The sequence below is a fragment of the Chanodichthys erythropterus genome, chromosome 12 (assembly GCF_024489055.1).
Source record: "Chanodichthys erythropterus isolate Z2021 chromosome 12, ASM2448905v1, whole genome shotgun sequence".
In the NCBI taxonomy this organism is placed as follows: Eukaryota; Metazoa; Chordata; class Actinopteri; order Cypriniformes; family Xenocyprididae; genus Chanodichthys; species Chanodichthys erythropterus.
Genome location: NC_090232.1, coordinates 3,075,827 through 3,093,026, shown reverse-complemented (window position 1 = coordinate 3,093,026; position 17,200 = coordinate 3,075,827). Strand labels below are relative to the sequence as shown.

General features: G+C 38.5%; 2 protein-coding genes across 2 annotated transcripts; one reads left to right on the top strand and one right to left on the bottom strand.

Annotated features, from left to right (window-relative positions):
- Positions 1 to 4,127: 4,127 nt before the first annotated feature.
- On the bottom strand, positions 4,128 to 5,215 carry LOC137031588 (putative nuclease HARBI1). Its single transcript, XM_067402629.1, has 2 exons — positions 4,919 to 5,215; positions 4,128 to 4,772 (listed from the first exon to the last, which is right to left on the bottom strand). Exons 1-2 carry the CDS (start codon positions 5,213 to 5,215, stop codon positions 4,128 to 4,130), a joined length of 942 nt encoding a protein of 313 aa, XP_067258730.1.
- Positions 5,216 to 6,036: 821 nt separating this feature from the next.
- Positions 6,037 to 10,284, top strand: LOC137031587 (CD48 antigen-like). The gene is made up of 5 exons (XM_067402628.1): positions 6,037 to 6,100; positions 6,296 to 6,595; positions 7,032 to 7,292; positions 8,322 to 8,365; positions 10,273 to 10,284. The coding sequence occupies exons 1-5, from the start codon at positions 6,037 to 6,039 to the stop codon at positions 10,282 to 10,284; spliced, it is 681 nt and encodes a 226-aa protein (XP_067258729.1).
- Positions 10,285 to 17,200: the final 6,916 nt, after the last annotated feature.

The window sequence follows — 17,200 nt, the reverse complement described above, 5'->3', positions numbered from 1 at the left end:
GTAAGCTTATTTAATTTTCTTTGTGAAAAATCATTATTATATGTTTTATAATGTAAATTAAACAATTTTTTTTTTTTTCTCAGAAATAACAGCTGTGAGTGTATGATTGATGCTGCCACAGTTCTGCTCATCATTACTGAATCATCTGGAGCTCTAAACCATCTGTGCCTTCATGAATGTCATTCAACCTTTCTGGACAAGATGAATCTCTTATTGGGACCAAACAGAGTGTTTTGCAGGCGTGTTGATTGATTGTGTATTAATAAATGGCTACTAAAATTTCATGATAATAAATATTACACAAAATGTTCTGCATCATTTATCTTTTGAGGTGGAGAGCAGAGAACACTTTTTTTTTTTTTTTTTTTACTGTTTTGAAAACTGTTTTGAAAACTAAGGCTGGTCTTCTCGAGGGATGGGGACAGACCCCAGAGTAAGTTTCAAACAGTTATTTGTTTAATATAACAAATAATTGTGTCTGATTCATCTCAGTCATTACATTGGTTTTCTTTGGGGTCGTTATCATGTTGCAGCCCAGTCTCTGAAGGGAGGGGATCATGCTCTGCTCAGTCATGGTTCCCTCAATGAACTGTAGCTCCCCAGTGCCGGCAGAGCTCATGCAGCCCCAGACCATGACACTCCCACCACCATGCTTGACTGTAGGCAAGACACACTTGTCTTTGTACTCCTCACCTGGTTGCTGCAACACACGCTTGACACCATCTGAACCAAATAAGTTTATGTTGGTCTCAGACCACAGGACTTGGATCCAGTATGTCATTAGTCTGCTTGTCTTCAGGAAACTGTTTGCGGGCTTTCTTGTGCATCATCTTTAGAAGAGGCTTCCTTCAGGGATGACAGCCATGCAGACCAATTTGATGCAGTGGCGTATGGTCTGAGCACTGACAGGCTGACCCCCCACCCCTTCAACCTCTGCAGCACTCATATGTCTACTTCCCAAACACAGCCTCTGGATATGACGCTGAGCACATGCACTCAGCTTCTTTGGTCGAAGTGGAACCTGTCCTGTTTAACCGCTGTATGGTCTTGGCCGACGTGCTGCTGCTCAGTTTCAGGGTCTTGGCAATCTTCTTATAGCACTACGCCATCTTTATGTAGAGCAACAATTATTTTTTCAGATCCTCAGAGGGTTCTTTGCCATGAGGTGCCATGTTGAACTTCCAGTGACCAGTATGAGAGAGTGAGAGCGAAAACACCAAATTTAACACACCTGCTCCTCATTCACACCTGAGACCTTGTAACACTAACACTCCAGCAATTATCACAACATGAGAATTTGATACCGTCACATGCTTAGGTAAATATGTTTACACGGCTTTTTAAAAATGCCGGGTGCCAGTGTTTGACATGCATTTGACTAATCAGCGTTCACTCACATCACTGATAGTTCCTATAGTGCTGGTTTAGACCCAACTCTGAAGTCGGAGCTAATTTAGTTCCTCCAAAAGTTCCTACAACTAAAACTGTTTCTAGTTCCTGTGGTGTGAACACTGCAAAAAACTGCTACTTCCGCCTCTAGGAACTCTGAGAAGGTTCCTCCAGTGTGAAAGCCCTTAATGTCTCCTGCCTCAGATCCAGCTGTTGTAAACTTTGAGATGTGACTGAGGTTGGTTTGCTGTGAGACACTTTCTTTATATGAGGAGGTGGATAATGGGTTAGTGACATTTTCCTCTTGGTTTTGTAAAGGAAATAGGGATTTTTTTGTTGTTTAGCCTACTATATATCAGAACTAAATAAAAGATAAACTTTTCTTCCCATTACTGAAGTGTTGTCATTGTAATGCAGGAGCTGGAGAAAGCTGACCTCCTTTTCTTCATGACAACAAACAAGAGTATAATCAGTAACATAGGAAATGGAAAAGAAGCGGGAAAAGAAGGGGAACAATGAAATACAAAAAACTCCATGAAACAACATAAACCTGACAATAAATTTTACACAAAACATTCTGCTTCATTTTTTCTTTGGTGAGAGAAGAAAGGCATTTTTTTCTGTTTAATTTAGCAACCACTGCAAAGGGATTGTTTTACGCTAACAGTGCTAATGTGACAAGTTTGATGATGGACATGAACAAAAAATGTAAATTTAATGTAATATGTGTTAATACTTCTATTTAAAACAAAAAGTAATTCAGATTTTTGTTTCTTTAATGCAGTAACAAAATATTTTCACTTCGTTAGGCTACTCTACTTTTTCAAGTAGCTTTACTCAAATGTTTTTATTTCGGGCAACTTTTACTTTTACTTCACTACTTTCCAAAGCATAAAATCGTACTTTTTACTCCACTACATTTCATAAAACATATCGTTACTCCTTATTTTAAAATGAAGAAATCATCACATGCTCAGAGACGCAAAAGCGGCGTCCGATTCATGCACGAACTGATTCTTTTCAATCATCCTGTTAAATTGGTTCACAAATCACATCAACAATTCATTTGCGAATTGGACTGATCGTATTGCAGCTGTTCTGGAGTCAGCAAATCACTCATTCAATGATCCGTTGACCCAATGACTCTCCAGTGAATGAATTTACAAGTCTGAATGAAAATTAGCAAGAACTGGATCCTCTGAGTGCGCGCAGCTGATGGTGTGAAGTAAGTTAGACTACTAATGTTGAATTTTAGGATGAATTATTGTAACTGAAAATCATATTTAGGTCAGTTATTTTTAAACTAAATCTGCTGTAAAGGCCGATATGTTTAAGCCCACTGGAATGCTTTAATGAGACACATCAATGTGTCTACAGATCTCGATTCAAACAGATCAAATCACATTTATAATCTAGCATATAACGGCTTCATATAACGGTTGTATCGATTACATTGTTACGCCACTAGGAGGCGACAAGTGACTGTTAAACTGTATTTGACATTGAATGATTCATTCGAAAGATTTGTTAAAAAACACTGATTCGTCCAATAATGAAACATGTGAAATAGTTGAGAGAGTCATGAAATCATTCATTCAAACCTATTTTTTAAAATTAATTAAATATTTTTAAATAGACTGCAGCAAATAATATTTTGTCCTCTAGTAATTAATTATACACAGTTTTGTTTAGTTGTCTATTCAGAATCATGGGAGAATCATGATTTCTATTTGAAAGAAACAAATAAAAATCTTGATTCTCATTTTATCCAGAATCGTGCGACTCTAACACAAATAAAAATAACACATGCACGTTCATCTTCCCCTCTGCTTTAGCAATTTTTAAAAAGATTTTTTTTAATGTATTTAGCCCTATATGTTTCGTCTGTTTTTATAATGTTTGTCAACACATATTACATATTATGTATCTGCATCCACCAATCTTCCATCCATACTGACTAGTGCTGGCTATTTGACAATTCATAATCATTCATAAATATTTTGAGCAATAAGATTAAATAAAATATATAATATAAAATTAAATTATATGAGTGGTCTATATAAAATCACAAAATAATCATTCATCAATAAGTATTTTTTTACTTAAGTACATTAAAAATCAAGTACTTTTGTACTTTCACTAAAGTAAAATTGAAAAGGAGCACTCAATTCTTTCACTTGAGTGATATTTTATTACATGTATCTGTACTTTTACTCAAGTTATTGAATTGTGTACTTTGTCCACCACTGCTTTAAAGGAGTATGAACATCAGAACTGTGTCCTACATCACAGATCAGGGCTGCGTTTCCCAAAAGCATCGTAAGCCTAAGTTGATCGTAGAAACGATCGTACGAGTGATCTTAATATTAAGGTCTGTTTCCCAAAAGCATCGTAACTTAAGTAGCACTTGAAAATGATCGTAGATCTACGAGTGCTTTGGAGTAATCGTAAAGCCCTAAGTGCATCGTAAGAAGACAGATTTATGAGGTCACCTACAGGACAACCGGCAGATTACACCTTTAACTTTATTCAAGTGCATTGTGATAATATAAGGTTTTGATTGTACTTTATTGTACACTTTATTGTGTTTTTTTTTTGTTTTTTTTTTTAATGAGGGCAGGTAACAAAAAAAAAAAATATAAATACACATCTAAATTAAATGACAACAACAACAAAAAATTTATAAAATAAGTAAGGTAGGAAATATACTTCAAAGACTGGGAAAAATAGAGATAAACTCAAAAAAATCTGTCAATGACTTGCTGACGTGCACGAAAACCAGCCATGTATTGGACATTTCTTGGTTGGCCAGCATGTGGTCCCATGCCATCTTCGTCGTCCTCCTCCTCCTCCTCCTCCGCCACCTCTTCATCTTCTTCCCTGTTAAGTAAGGGCACTTTCATCTGCACCGCAATGTTGTGCAACATAGCTGTTACTATTATTACTGCACAGCACTTTTGTGGAGCAAAAAGAAGACCACCGCTGGACTGGTGCATAGCCCGAAAGCGCATCTTCCACCTCCCTATTGTGCGTTCCACTATACTACGTGCAACACGGTGTGCTTCGTTGAAATCTGTGTCCCTGTCATTCATAGGATTAGCCACAGGGGTGAAGAGATATGGCCTCAGTGGGTAACCACTGTCCCCAAGCAGCCTCCACTGTCCCTGTGAGTTTTGTGCCTCCTGACCCACAGATGAATTGGTGAACATGAAGGAGTCGTGTGTGCTTCCGGGCCACCTTGCCACAATGTCTGTGATCAAACCCTTATGGTCACAGATCACCTGGCAGTTGACAGCTGCATAACCTTTGCGGCATATATATACATGGCCATCCACAGATGGTGTAAGGATCGGGATCAAGGTACCATCGATCACTCCGATGACCTGTGGGATGTGATGATGTGTTACAAAATACTGTTGTATGATGGAAATTTAATGTGTTCCACAGCAAGTGGAAGTAATGCATTGGTGACCGCTTGAACAGCTCTTGACACTGATGCTTTACTTAATCCAAGCCCATCACCAAGTACCTGGAGAAAACTGCCTGTTGCATAAAATCTCAATGCTGCTAAGAGTTGGACTTCAGGAGACAAGGCAAAATTTCTCCTGGTGGCATGCATCAGCTGAGGTCCGATGCTATTCAGCAGTTGGGCTATTTGTTCCCTTGGCAGACGGTATCTCTCAATTATAGCCATGTCATCAAGCATATTCAAGGGGTTTTGATGCTGTCTAATGAAGGCATTTAATGTCACCAGTCTACTTCGTGGTCGTCTCTGTCTTCGTCTTTCTCTGAACCTTAACTGAAGAACACGCTGTAGTGCAGCCATGATTTCCTTTGCAAGTCTACTGAGGTGTAAACTCTATATACTATACTAACTTTGAAGGAACCATGTGAAGGTTATCAGGCTGTGATAATGTTCACATATCCCACTGCTTGTCACCAATTTCAGTAATCACATTAGGCCCTGCCCTGAAGAAAGTGAAGGTGTGGCATGCTTAGAAATTGTATAGGTTACATATTCCTTTAATCTATCATCTGTTTGGAATGACCAGAATTTGTGCTTCTTAATATGTATACATAGAACAGTGCTGGTGAGACATTTGTCTGTACCTGTAGAAATGTATTGGCTAGATGAAGTACATATATTTGTGCTACTTTCACCTTTAATATATAGACTTTATATATTAGTAATATTGAAACTTACATGCTTATGAAATAATCATTAACCATTCACTTCAGAAACACTTGAAAGAACTCATAAGATTTCCTATGGTATTTCATTGGGCCTTAGGCCTTGTGTTGTTCAACAAACACATAGACATCAAAAACAATGCAATAACATAGTTTTATTCATTTGGGTAATTCAGTTCCCCAGGACCTGCAGAAGACATTGTACAGTGGGATAAGTCATAACTACATATAGAAAACATTTCACATTACACAAGAAATGACAGAAACTTAATGAATCCCCATGTAACAATAATCATATTACCTGACTCTTCTGGCAAGATAATTGGCACAGAAATGGAGGGCCTTGCAAATTTCATCTCCTCTAGTGCAAGTCTCCTCTCTTCTAAGGCCAGCTTGGCCTTCTTGAGCTCAATGAGCTGCTGTTGAAAACTGGTATCCCTCTCGTATATTACAAAAATGTCACTTCGAAGCTTGTTGTTGGTCTCCATCATTGTGTTCATCAGCACAGAAGCTGTTTCAGGTAGATCTACATGATGTTTATTACGTTTAATTGAAGTTGGTGCAGCATCTGTTTTTGTCGACCCTAAAGCTGTTTAGTTTTTAATGATATTATAGTGTATTGTAACATAATTTACAAATATTAAATGACTGTGAATGACAGAGACTTGCTTGTTTGAATGTTGACTAACATACTCTCTTATATTTTATTCATCAGGTGAAGATGTGAAGAAAGAAGTGGGTGATCAAGTTTCTTTTCGTCCAGACAATTCTCTTCCTCTTTCTGTCACCAGCATCATCTGGAAACACATAAACACTGATGGAATTACTGTCAAGGCGATTGAATGGGATGAAGGAGAAACTCTAGTCTCGAATCCCAGATTTAAAAACATCACAACTGTTGATGAGAAGACTGGACAAATCACTATCACTAATCTAAAAGTCGAACATAGTGGAGTTTATACCATTGACATCAACAGTAAAGAGCAGCAACAGAGATTCACCTTGACTGTTATGGGTGAGTGAATATTGATTATTGATTAATATTAATACTGTTAAAGCATCTTATTGTTGTTTTTTTCTTAACATAGTATAGCTAGTCACTGTCATCTTTTTTGTTTGTGTGAAAAAATTATGATTGTAATTTAACAATAACTGTTATTACATGAACAAAAGTTACCACCGTATATCATGTTTAACAGTACTGCAGTGTTATTTGACATACCTTGAAATGCCATGTAAATACCATGATATGTTGTAATCATTTAGTATATATCGGATCACACATTAAACGAGGTCCTGAATCTAGTAGGGGTGTAACCCATGTCCTGTCTAAATTGTTTGTAAAATAGTGCTTTTTTGGACGTTAGTTTGTATTAAAATTGTATTAAATGCCATGGTATTACCATCTGATTTTGTTTCTTTTCTTTTCTTTTTTTCTTTTTCTTTCACAGAGCGGGTCCCCAAACCTGTAATAAAAATAGAGAAGATCAAAGATAACCTTGATGTTGTGAATTTAATATGCGAGTACAGTGAAACGATAATCTGGAAGAATTCTGCTGGAGAAACACTGACGGGTTCAGAGCTCCACCTGAAAGGAGAGACTTTAGAAGTCAAAAATGAAGGAAATCCAGTAAACTTCTACACCTGTACACTGAAGAACGCAGTGAGTGAGGAGACCAGTGATCCGCTCAATGAGAGAGATCTGTTTATAGGTGAGACTGCGATTTATTTGGACACCAAAATCTGAATGGGACTGCATTAGAATTGGATAATAAAATATCCAAACAAGATATTAGAAGAGAGAACAGCAGCACAAACACACTTTACCAGCCAAACATTTCACAGAAAAAACGTTGTTAGGTGTTCTCGCAATTCATCTTGATTTTTAAAACCCTCAGTCGCTCTCCTCCATGAGGACTTATTTTCATGTTTTATTTTGAGAGCAGTTTTAAATAAATTTAAAGAAGATTTGGAGCACAATCTCTGGCCTCCATCTTCTGGTATGGTCATTTTTCATGCATTATAGTGGTCATGATTGACAATCTTGCTGGACACACACTTGTGACAGACATTGATATCAGACGTTTGTCATGAACATGAACAAGATGGCAGCAGTAACTGCTGAACCCTTAGAGAAAAACCAACACATTAATGTTTGTGGTTTCTGTTTCCTTTATATTCTCTGTTCTTACACCGCATTTCACAGTTTATTTTTAATAATCTACTTCTGATCTTAAAATGTTTCCCAGCATTGATGTTTTTAAGCTTAATATATATGTTTTTTATTAGGTTTAAACAGGGGATTTGTCATTTGGATTGTCATCGTTTTGATCTGCATGGTTTTTATCCTCCTTTTCCTGTTTATACCATCTTTATACAGTAAGATATTGTGTTTAATCTTTTAAAACATTTGAAACGTATTTCATCTGAGCTTATCATTGTCATTTGTGCCACTGTCTCAAACTTAAGAAAAACAACCTGTTTTTCTTTTATATTGTGACATCTGTGTGAAACCAGAATGAAGCCAATTTTACTAAAACAATGTATATAAATGCTTAAATTAGGATACTGGTGAACATTGAAGAAAAGGAAAGATCATTTTGATGAAAGATTGTGAAGATAGACATTTTTAGTAAAGCGTGCACTCATAATTGTTCAGTAGGAATGTGTATTAATAAATTAAAGGCTTGATTATGATTTCATGTTGACTAAATGATTGAGTCTCACTGTTGTTGTTTAAGGTTATTGTGCTGATTATTGCTGTGAGAGACACAAGACGTCCAGAGTAAGTTTACTTCTTAATCAACTTCTGATCAACTTGAACTGTTTTAAAATATACATTAAAAATGAGCATTTTTCCCCTCAGAAATGACAGTGATTGACTGATGCTCATCATGAACCTTGTGACTCTTTAAATGTAAAGATCTTCTCGACACATTTCTCTGATCATCGGCTCTAAATCTCAGCTTTACTGAATCATCTGGAGCTATAAACCGTCTTTGCCTTCATAACTTTGAACATTTGCTCTTTAACCTTTCTGAACAAGACGAACATTTCTTTTTGCAGGCGTGTTGAGTGATTGTGTAGAAATAAATAGCTACTAAACATTTGTATTATGTAAAAAAAAAAAACAAAAAAAAAACATTTACATGTCAATACATTTTGCACAAAATGTTCTGCTTCATTTTTCTTTACTTTTTTTTTGTGTAGAGCAGAGAAGGCATTTTTTTCTGTTTGCTGGACATGAACCAATAATAAACACGGAATGCAGTGTAAATCACTGAATAAAATGTGAATTCGTGTTGTTAAGACAAAATTCTAATTCAGAAGGAGATTTGTGTCATTAGTGAAGTATGAACATCAAAACATGAATATGAAATTATAGATGGTTTAATCAGTTTTAAAGTATGTCCATCACAGTTTATTTTGTATTATGTAAATTACATATTTACAATTTAAATGAATATAAATACTGGTGTGATGTGAGAAAAGATGTGGGCTACAACCTATTGTAAAGTATTATAAAACAGCACACCCCAAATATTCACTCCAAAAAGAAAAAAAGGAAAAATTAAAACAGTTTATGCAGTGCATTTGTTATGCAGTGGATATTTTTCATGCACTATGTAGTGGTCGTGGTTGGTAGTCTTGCTGGACACAGACACACACTTGTGCCAGACATTATCAAACATTTGCAATGAACGTACACAAGTTGGCGGCAGTACTGTAAATGCTGAACCCAAAAAAACACCAAACTGATGCCATTGCAGGATAGGCTAATGTTTATGGAAAGCCGTTTTGACTTTTATTCATTCTCGGGATATGAATTCTTGATATCCACAGTTCAGTTCTTGATATCTGTAATTACATTTCCACTAGTAAAAACTATAATTCTTGATGTCTGTAATTGTATTTTCACTAGTGAAATATCACCATAGACTGCCATTCAAATTCAATTGATGATATCAAGAATTGATTTCTTATAGTTGAAATTCTAATTTCACATATCAGAAATACAATTATTACTAGTAAATGTAATAATTTTTGATCATTTTGAAAGATTCGAACCGCTTCCTGGACCAGTCAGGCGGAAACAAGGCTTCGGATGTCATCAATAAAGTCATTGGTCTTAAGAGATACAAGCCTCGATACGCGCTTCACTGAAAGCTTCCGGGATTTCTCGACACGCTTCGAAGCCTCGGCACAGAACGTAACATCACTACTTGCTGGCACCAAACAGAGAGTTTTTCTGGTCTGTAGAGTGATAAATGCATGGTGTAATAAAATTTGAATGCATCAAATGCAATGTAAAGAACTTCCCTTGAAATCATCTGTCAAGTGTAAAATGTGTTCAGACTTGAACAAAAATGTAAATTCAGATGGATATTTATGTCTTTAGAGAAGTATGAACATTGCAAGGCATGGATTTTAATACAATTTTAAACATGGATAGAATTAAATTGAATTAAACTGCTTATACACAGGAGAAAACAAACCGAACAAGAAACAGGTGCACAAAGTAATCGGTAACCATGGCAACAAACAAGGGCATAATCAGTAACCTAGGAAATGGAAAAGGGAAACAGGAACAGAACAGAGAGAAACAATGAAATACAAAAATTAAACTCCATAAAGCAACATAAACCTGACGATAAATTTTACACTAAATGTTCTGCTTCATTTTTATTTCAGGGTGATGAGTAGAGAAGGCCTTTTTTCTGGTTAAATTTAGCAACCAATGCAAAGGGATTGTTTTATTCTAACAGTGCTAATGTGATGATGCTGGACATGAACCAATAAAGTACTAAACACTGAATGCAATGTAAATCACTTTGAATAAAATTTTGTCAAATGTAAAATATGTTAAGACTTCTATTTAAAACAAAAATATATAATTCAGATGGAGATTTATGTGTCTTTATGGGAGTATGAACATCAAAACATGCCGTTTACAATTGTGTCCTACAGATCAAGACCAACTCGGTGGCACATGTTTGCAGTTTCTGTTTTCACACTTCCTCTGTATTGTCTATTCTTACACATTGTCTCGTGCATGTAAAAACATTCTGATCAAAATATAGCCTACTGTTGAAGTGCAACGTGTACTTAATGTAACAAAAATGTCTCTTCGAAGCTTGTTGTTGGTCACCATCGTTGTGTTCATCACCACAGAAGCTGTTTCAGGTATTACTATTTTTACTACTATTGCTAATTTAAATTTCGACCATATTGGAGTTTATACCATCAATAGAAACGAACAGGAACAGAGATTCACATTGACTGTTATCGGTGAGTGAATATAGGTAATATCTGTCAAATATCTGTTCAAAGTTATATTAATTTTTACATTGTTAATATATATTCATTGTAATTTAACAATAACTATTATAACACTAACAGAAGTTGCCATGGTCAGTGTTTTGAACATACAGTAGTATCGCAGTGTTTATGTTAATACCATAGTAATCATTCAGTACCAGGAAATATGTTATACTGAATGATTACCGTCACTGTATTGTGGCAGTACTATAGTACAGCGATGGTATCAGATTATGAAACAATGGTACTTCAATATACAGTATACCATGGTGTTGAAGTAAGTTCTTCCGAGAATACCATACATAAACATGGCAATACAATTGTGCTTTACTTGTTACAAGTTCAGTTGTATTAAAACTGTATTAAAATACCATAAATTACCATCTGATTTTGTTCACTGTTTCTTTCACAATGCGGGTCCCCAAACCTGTGATAAAATCGACTGGACCAGTGATCGATCTATGAGAGAGATCTGTTTAATGGTGATAAAGCGATTTACTTCAACATTACTTACTAAAGCAGAAAATCACTGAGTCAGATTACTTTATGTTTAGATGTTGCTGAGACGTTCATGTTGCTCAGAAATTGTATTTACATTCAACAAGGGTTCGGACACTCACATCATGCTTAAATATATCTGAATGAGATTGCATTAGAATTAGATGAAATATCAAAGCAAGTGTCTTTTATTAGAAGAGTGGATGATATCACAAGCACACTTTACCAGACAGACATTTCACAGAAAGAAGTTTGTTGGGTGTTCTCGCAATTCATCTTAAAATATGAAATCTTGATTTTTTTAATGCTCTCAGTTGCTCTTCTTCACCCAAAGACTTATTTTGATTATTGTTTGTTTTAGAGAAACATTAAGCATGTTTAAATTTGGAGAAGAGATAAAACAAGAGCTGAGAACTGCATCATCTGCTGTGGTTATTTTTCATGCATTACGTAGTGGTTGTGGTTGATCGTCTTGTTTGCTGAACCCTTAAAAACCACGTTTGCTGTTTCTTCATCTTTGTATTCTGTGTTCTCTGCATATCGCTGTGTATTTTTAAAGATCTAATTCTGATCATTTAAATGTGCTGAACAGTATCTCACAGAAGTGAGTACACTCCTCACATTTTTGTAAATATTTTATTATATCTTTTCTTGTGACAACACTGAAGAAATGACACATTGCTACAATGTAAAGTAGTGAGTGTACAGCTTGTATAACAGTGTAAATTTTCTGTCCCCTCAAAATAACTCAACACACAGCCATTAATATCTAAACCGCTGGCCACAAAAGTGAGTACACTCCTAAGTGAAAATGTCCAAATTGGGCCCAAAGTGTCAATATTTTGTGTGGCCACCATTATTTTCCAGCACTGCCTTAACCCTCTTGAGTATGGAGTTCTCGTCCACTCCTGCATGACAACATCGTGGAGCTGGTGGATGTTAGAGACCTTGCGCTCCTCCACCTTCTGTTTGAGGATGCCCCACAGATGCACAATAGGGTTTAGGTCTGGAGAGATTCTGTAGCAAGGCAGTGGTCTTCTTGGAGGTGTGTTTGGGTTGTTATCATGTTGGAATACTGCCCTGCGGCCCAGTCTCTGAAGGGAGGGGATCATGCTCTGCTCATTCATGGTTCCCTCAATGAACTGTAGCTCCCCAGTGCCGGCAGAGCTCATGCAGCCCCAGACCATGACACTCCCACCACCATGCTTGACTGTAGGCAAGACACACTTGTCTTTGTTCTCCTCACCTGGTTGCGGCCACACACGCTTGACACCATCTGAACCAAAAAAGTTTATCTTGGTCTCATCAGACCACAAGACATGGTTCCAGTATGTCCTTAGTCTGCTTGTCTTCAGGAAACTGTTTGCGGGCTGTCTTGTGCATCATCTTTGGAAGAGGCTTCCTTCTGGGACGACAGCCATGCAGACCAATTTGATGCAGTGGCGTATGGTCTGAGCACTGACAGGCTGACCCCCCACCCCTTCAACCTCTGCAGCAATGCTGGCAGCACTCATATGTCTATTCCCCAAACATAACCTCTGGATATGACGCTGAGCACGTATACTCAGCTTCTTTCGTCAAAGTTGTTCTGAGTGGAACCTGTCCTGTTTAACTGCTGTATGGTCTTGGCCGACGTGCTGCTGCTCAGTTTCAGGGTCTTGGCAATCTTCTTATAGCACTACACCATCTTTATGTAGAGCAACAATTCTTTTTTTTCAGATCCTCAGAGGGTTATTTGCCATGAGGTGCCATGTTGAACTTCCAGTGACCAGTATGAGAGAGTGAGAGCGAAAACACCAAATTTAACACACCTGCTCCTCATTCACACCTGAGACCTTGTAACACTATTGCTCCAGCAATTATCACAACATGAAAATTTGATACTGTCACATGCTTAGGTAAATATGTTTACACAGCTTTTTAAAAATGCCAGGTGCCAGTGTTTGACATGCATTTGACTAATCAACGTTCACTCACATCACTGATAGTTCCTATAGTGCTGGTTTAGACCTGACTCTGAAGTTTGAGCTAATTTAGTTCCCCCAAAAGGAGTTCCTAGAAGTAAATTCACTCCTAGTTCCTGTTGTGTGAACCTAGTTCCTCCGCCAATAGTTCTAGGAACTATGAAAATGTTCCTCCTGTGCAAAAGCCCTTAATGTATTCTGCCTCAGATCCAGCTGTTTGTGGATTGAGTTGTGATGTGACTGTGGTTGGTTTGCTGTGAGACACTTTCTTTATATAAGGGTTAGTGACCCTTAATAAGTGGGTTTTTCTCCTGTTTTTTTGACTTGTAAAGGAAATAGGGATTTGTGTTGTTGTTGTGTAGCCTGCTATATATAAGAACTAAATAAAAGATAAACTTTTCTTCCCATTACTGAAGTGTTGTCATTGTAATGCTGGAGCTGGAGCACCAGTTGGAGTGCCCTAGTTAGCCAGTAGAGGCAATCCAACCCAGACTGTTCCTCACCACACCCTTGGACTTCATTTCCCATAACACACTTCCCAGACTCATTATCCTGTCATTGCACCCAGCTGTTTTGTGTTTGATCATTAGTTCTGTCTATTTATACCTGGTTTGTTTCTGCTTTTGTTATTGTGGTTTCGTTTATGTCACTGGCTTTTGTTTCTGTTTTCTTTGTCTTGTATGGACTGTTATCTGGATTTTGACCCCTGCCTGTTTTGGATTACATTTCTGGATTACCCCATTAAAGCTGCATTTGGATCTTACCTTCTTGTCTCTGTGCAAACGTGACAGAAACCTCAATCATACAAAGGTCCAGCAGTGTGGGTTTCCGGATCTGTCCTCCAGCTACCATGAGGGAGCGAATGGCTCAGCTTTGGGCGTTGATGGCTTTACACCAGGAGGGATGAGAGGTAGGGTGCTTCGCCCAGACATTTTGGACCATGGCGGTGGGGCTGGGCTTTTAACAAATGCCTTGATGACCCTTTGCCTCAGTGGGAGATGGAGGGGCTTCAGATTCTGGATTTTTGGGGTTTTATCAACTATCTCCACCATCGGAGTCGATGGGCAACACCGGGTCAACCAGAATCCGCTCCAACCCGTGAGTCCACTCCAGAGCCCGCTCCAGCCCGTGAGGAGGTGGACACTGAGTCACTGCTTCACCCACGTAAAAGGAGGAGGAGGAGGAGGAATAGGAGGAGGAAGGCTTCCTTCATCCTTCAAGGCCCGGAGGCCTCCCCAGAGCCCGTTGTAGGCCTGGAGACCACCCCAGAGGCTGTTCTTGCGTCGCCCAAGCACCTTGCCCTGCCGCCACCGCCCAGACCGTCTGTCCTGCTGAAGCCCACCTGGTCAGTTCCTCCAGCACCGCCCTGGTATTCAGCCAGGACCCCGACCTTCTTGGAGCCCCCATGGTCTGTTCCTTCGGCTCCCCCTGGCCTTCGGTCGGGGACTCTGGACCTGGCCCACCATCCCTTCCCCTGGTCCTCCTCCAGTCCACCTCCCTCCTGAGTTTTTGTTTTATGTTTTGTCAGATGAAGCGTCTGGTAGCCATTCCATAGAGAGGGGGTACTGTCATGTGCAAACGTGACATGGAAAAAGCTGTCCTCCTTTCTTCATGGCAACAAACAAGAGGATAATCAGTAACCTAGGAAATGGAAAAGAAGCAGTAAAAGAAGGGAAACAATGAAATACAAAAAACCTCCATGAAACAACACAAACCTGACAATACATTTTACACAAAACATTCTGCTTCATTTTTTCTTTGGTGTTTTTTTCTGTTTAATTTAGCAACCAATGCAAATGGATTGTTTTACGTTAACAGTGCTAATGTGACGAGTTTGATGATGGACATGAACTAAAAATGTTAATGTAAAAAATGTGTTAATACTTCTATTTAAAACAAAAAGTAATTCAGATGGAGATTGTTGTTTCTTTAGGGGAGTATGAACATCAAAACTGTGTCCTACATTACAGATCAGAGTGAAAGTTCAACTCAATGCCACTTTTAAGGTTTGTTTTTACACTTCCTCTATGTTCTCCATTTTTACACCTCGTCTCGTGCGTGTAAAGCAAAATATACCATCGAAGAAAAGTGCATCAATGTGTACTTTGTCTACAAAACTGTCAAGTCGAAGTGTGTTGTTGGTCTCCATCATTGTGTTCATCACTACAGAAGCCTTTTCAGGTAGATCTACATGATGTTTATCAAAGATGGCACAGCATCTGTTTTTGTCGACCCTAAAGCAGTTTAGTTTTTAATGATATAGTGTAGTGTAACCTAATTTACAAATATTAAATGACTGTAGTGAATGACAGAGACTTGTTTGTTGAATGTTGACTAACACACTCTCTCATATTTTATTCATCAGCTGTAGATGTGAAGAAAGCAGTGGGTGATCAAGTTTCTTTTCGTCCAGACAAATTCATTCCTTCTGTCACCAGCATCATCTGGAAACACATAAACACTGACGGAATTACTGTCAAGGCGATTGAATGGGATGAAGGAGAAATTCTAATCCCGAATCCCAGATTCAGAGACATCACAACTGTTGATGAGATGACTGGACAAATCACTATCACTAATCTAAAAGTCGAACATAGTGGAGTTTATACCATTGACATCAACAGTAAAGAGCAGCAACAGAGATTCACATTGTCTGTTATGGGTGAGTGAATATTGATTATATTGATTAATATTAATACTGTTAAAGCTGTTAAAGTTATAATTATTATTAATACATGTTTAACAGTACTGCAGTGTTATTTGACATACCTTGGAAAAACCATGTAAATACCATGATATGAGATAATCATTCAGTATATATCGGATCACACATTAAACGAGGTCCTGAAGAGTGTAACCCAGGTGTCCTGTCTAAATTGGTAGTACAATGGTGCTTTTTTTGGACATTAAATGCCATGGTATTACCATCAGAATTTTTTTTTTCTTTTTTTTTCTTTCTCAGAGCGGGTCCCCAAACCTGTGATAAAAACAGAGAAGAGTAAAGATAACGTACTCGGTTACTAACGTAACCTCGGTTCCCTGAGATACGGAACGAGTACTGCGTATGGGAAAGGTCTCCTTTTTCCCCGTTACTGAAGCCTTTTTCAATAACGCAGTGTAACTGCATCGTCATTGGTTCACTCATAGACAAGTTGTTGAACCAATGACGGCGCGGCATAGCCGCTCGGCCTATGGCGACAAAGCCCGCGAATATTCCCGCCGAAATGGGCGGGGTAGCTATATAAGCAGGCGCGTCGCCATAGGATTTCAGGTCATTCGACTGAAGCGACGACACTGAAGCCGCAGCCTCGTGGCACGGCATGTAACGCAGTACTCGTTCCGTATCTCAGGGAACCGAGGTTACGTTAGTAACCGAGTACGTTCCCTTTCGATACTTCACTCGTACTGCGTATGGGGAACGAATTCAACCGCGCCGTGCCACGGCAGGGAACGACTGGACTTGTCTTGGACACCGCGAGGGAACCAGAGGACAAGTGAGAAGGCTGGAGCCGTCGAACCCTTGTTACACTACTAAAAGGGGAGTTAACTCCCAGAGTGGCATGAAGCGGAGCTCAATAGAGGCCGCTGGATCATACCGAGATGACCGAGCTTGTAAGGTCGGGACATCCAAATGATAAAAACTGACAAAAGTGGACGGCGAGGACCAGCCGGCTGCCTCACAGATGTCTTTAATCAAAACTCCACTAGACCAGGACCAAGAGGAAGCAATTCCTCTAGTGGAGTGGGCTCTAACTCCTATGGGGCAGTTGAGGCCCATAGAGGAGTAACAAAGAGTGATAGCATCGACTATCCGACACGCAAGACGTTGCTTTGAGACT

Bases quoted from the DNA above. Each gene is read 5' to 3' on its own strand.
- LOC137031587 (XM_067402628.1), top strand. From the start codon at position 6,037: ATGTCACTTCGAAGCTTGTTGTTGGTCTCCATCATTGTGTTCATCAGC. The intron at 6,101-6,295 runs GTAGATCTACAT...TTTATTCATCAG, and splicing joins CAGCACAGAAGCTGTTTCAG to GTGAAGATGTGAAGAAAGAA. The intron at 7,293-8,321 runs GTGAGACTGCGA...TTGTTGTTTAAG, and splicing joins TGAGAGAGATCTGTTTATAG to GTTATTGTGCTGATTATTGC.
- LOC137031588 (XM_067402629.1), bottom strand. From the start codon at position 5,215: ATGGCTGCACTACAGCGTGTTCTTCAGTTAAGGTTCAGAGAAAGACGA. The intron at 4,773-4,918 runs GTACTTGGTGAT...CACATCCCACAG, and splicing joins CAACAGGCAGTTTTCTCCAG to GTCATCGGAGTGATCGATGG.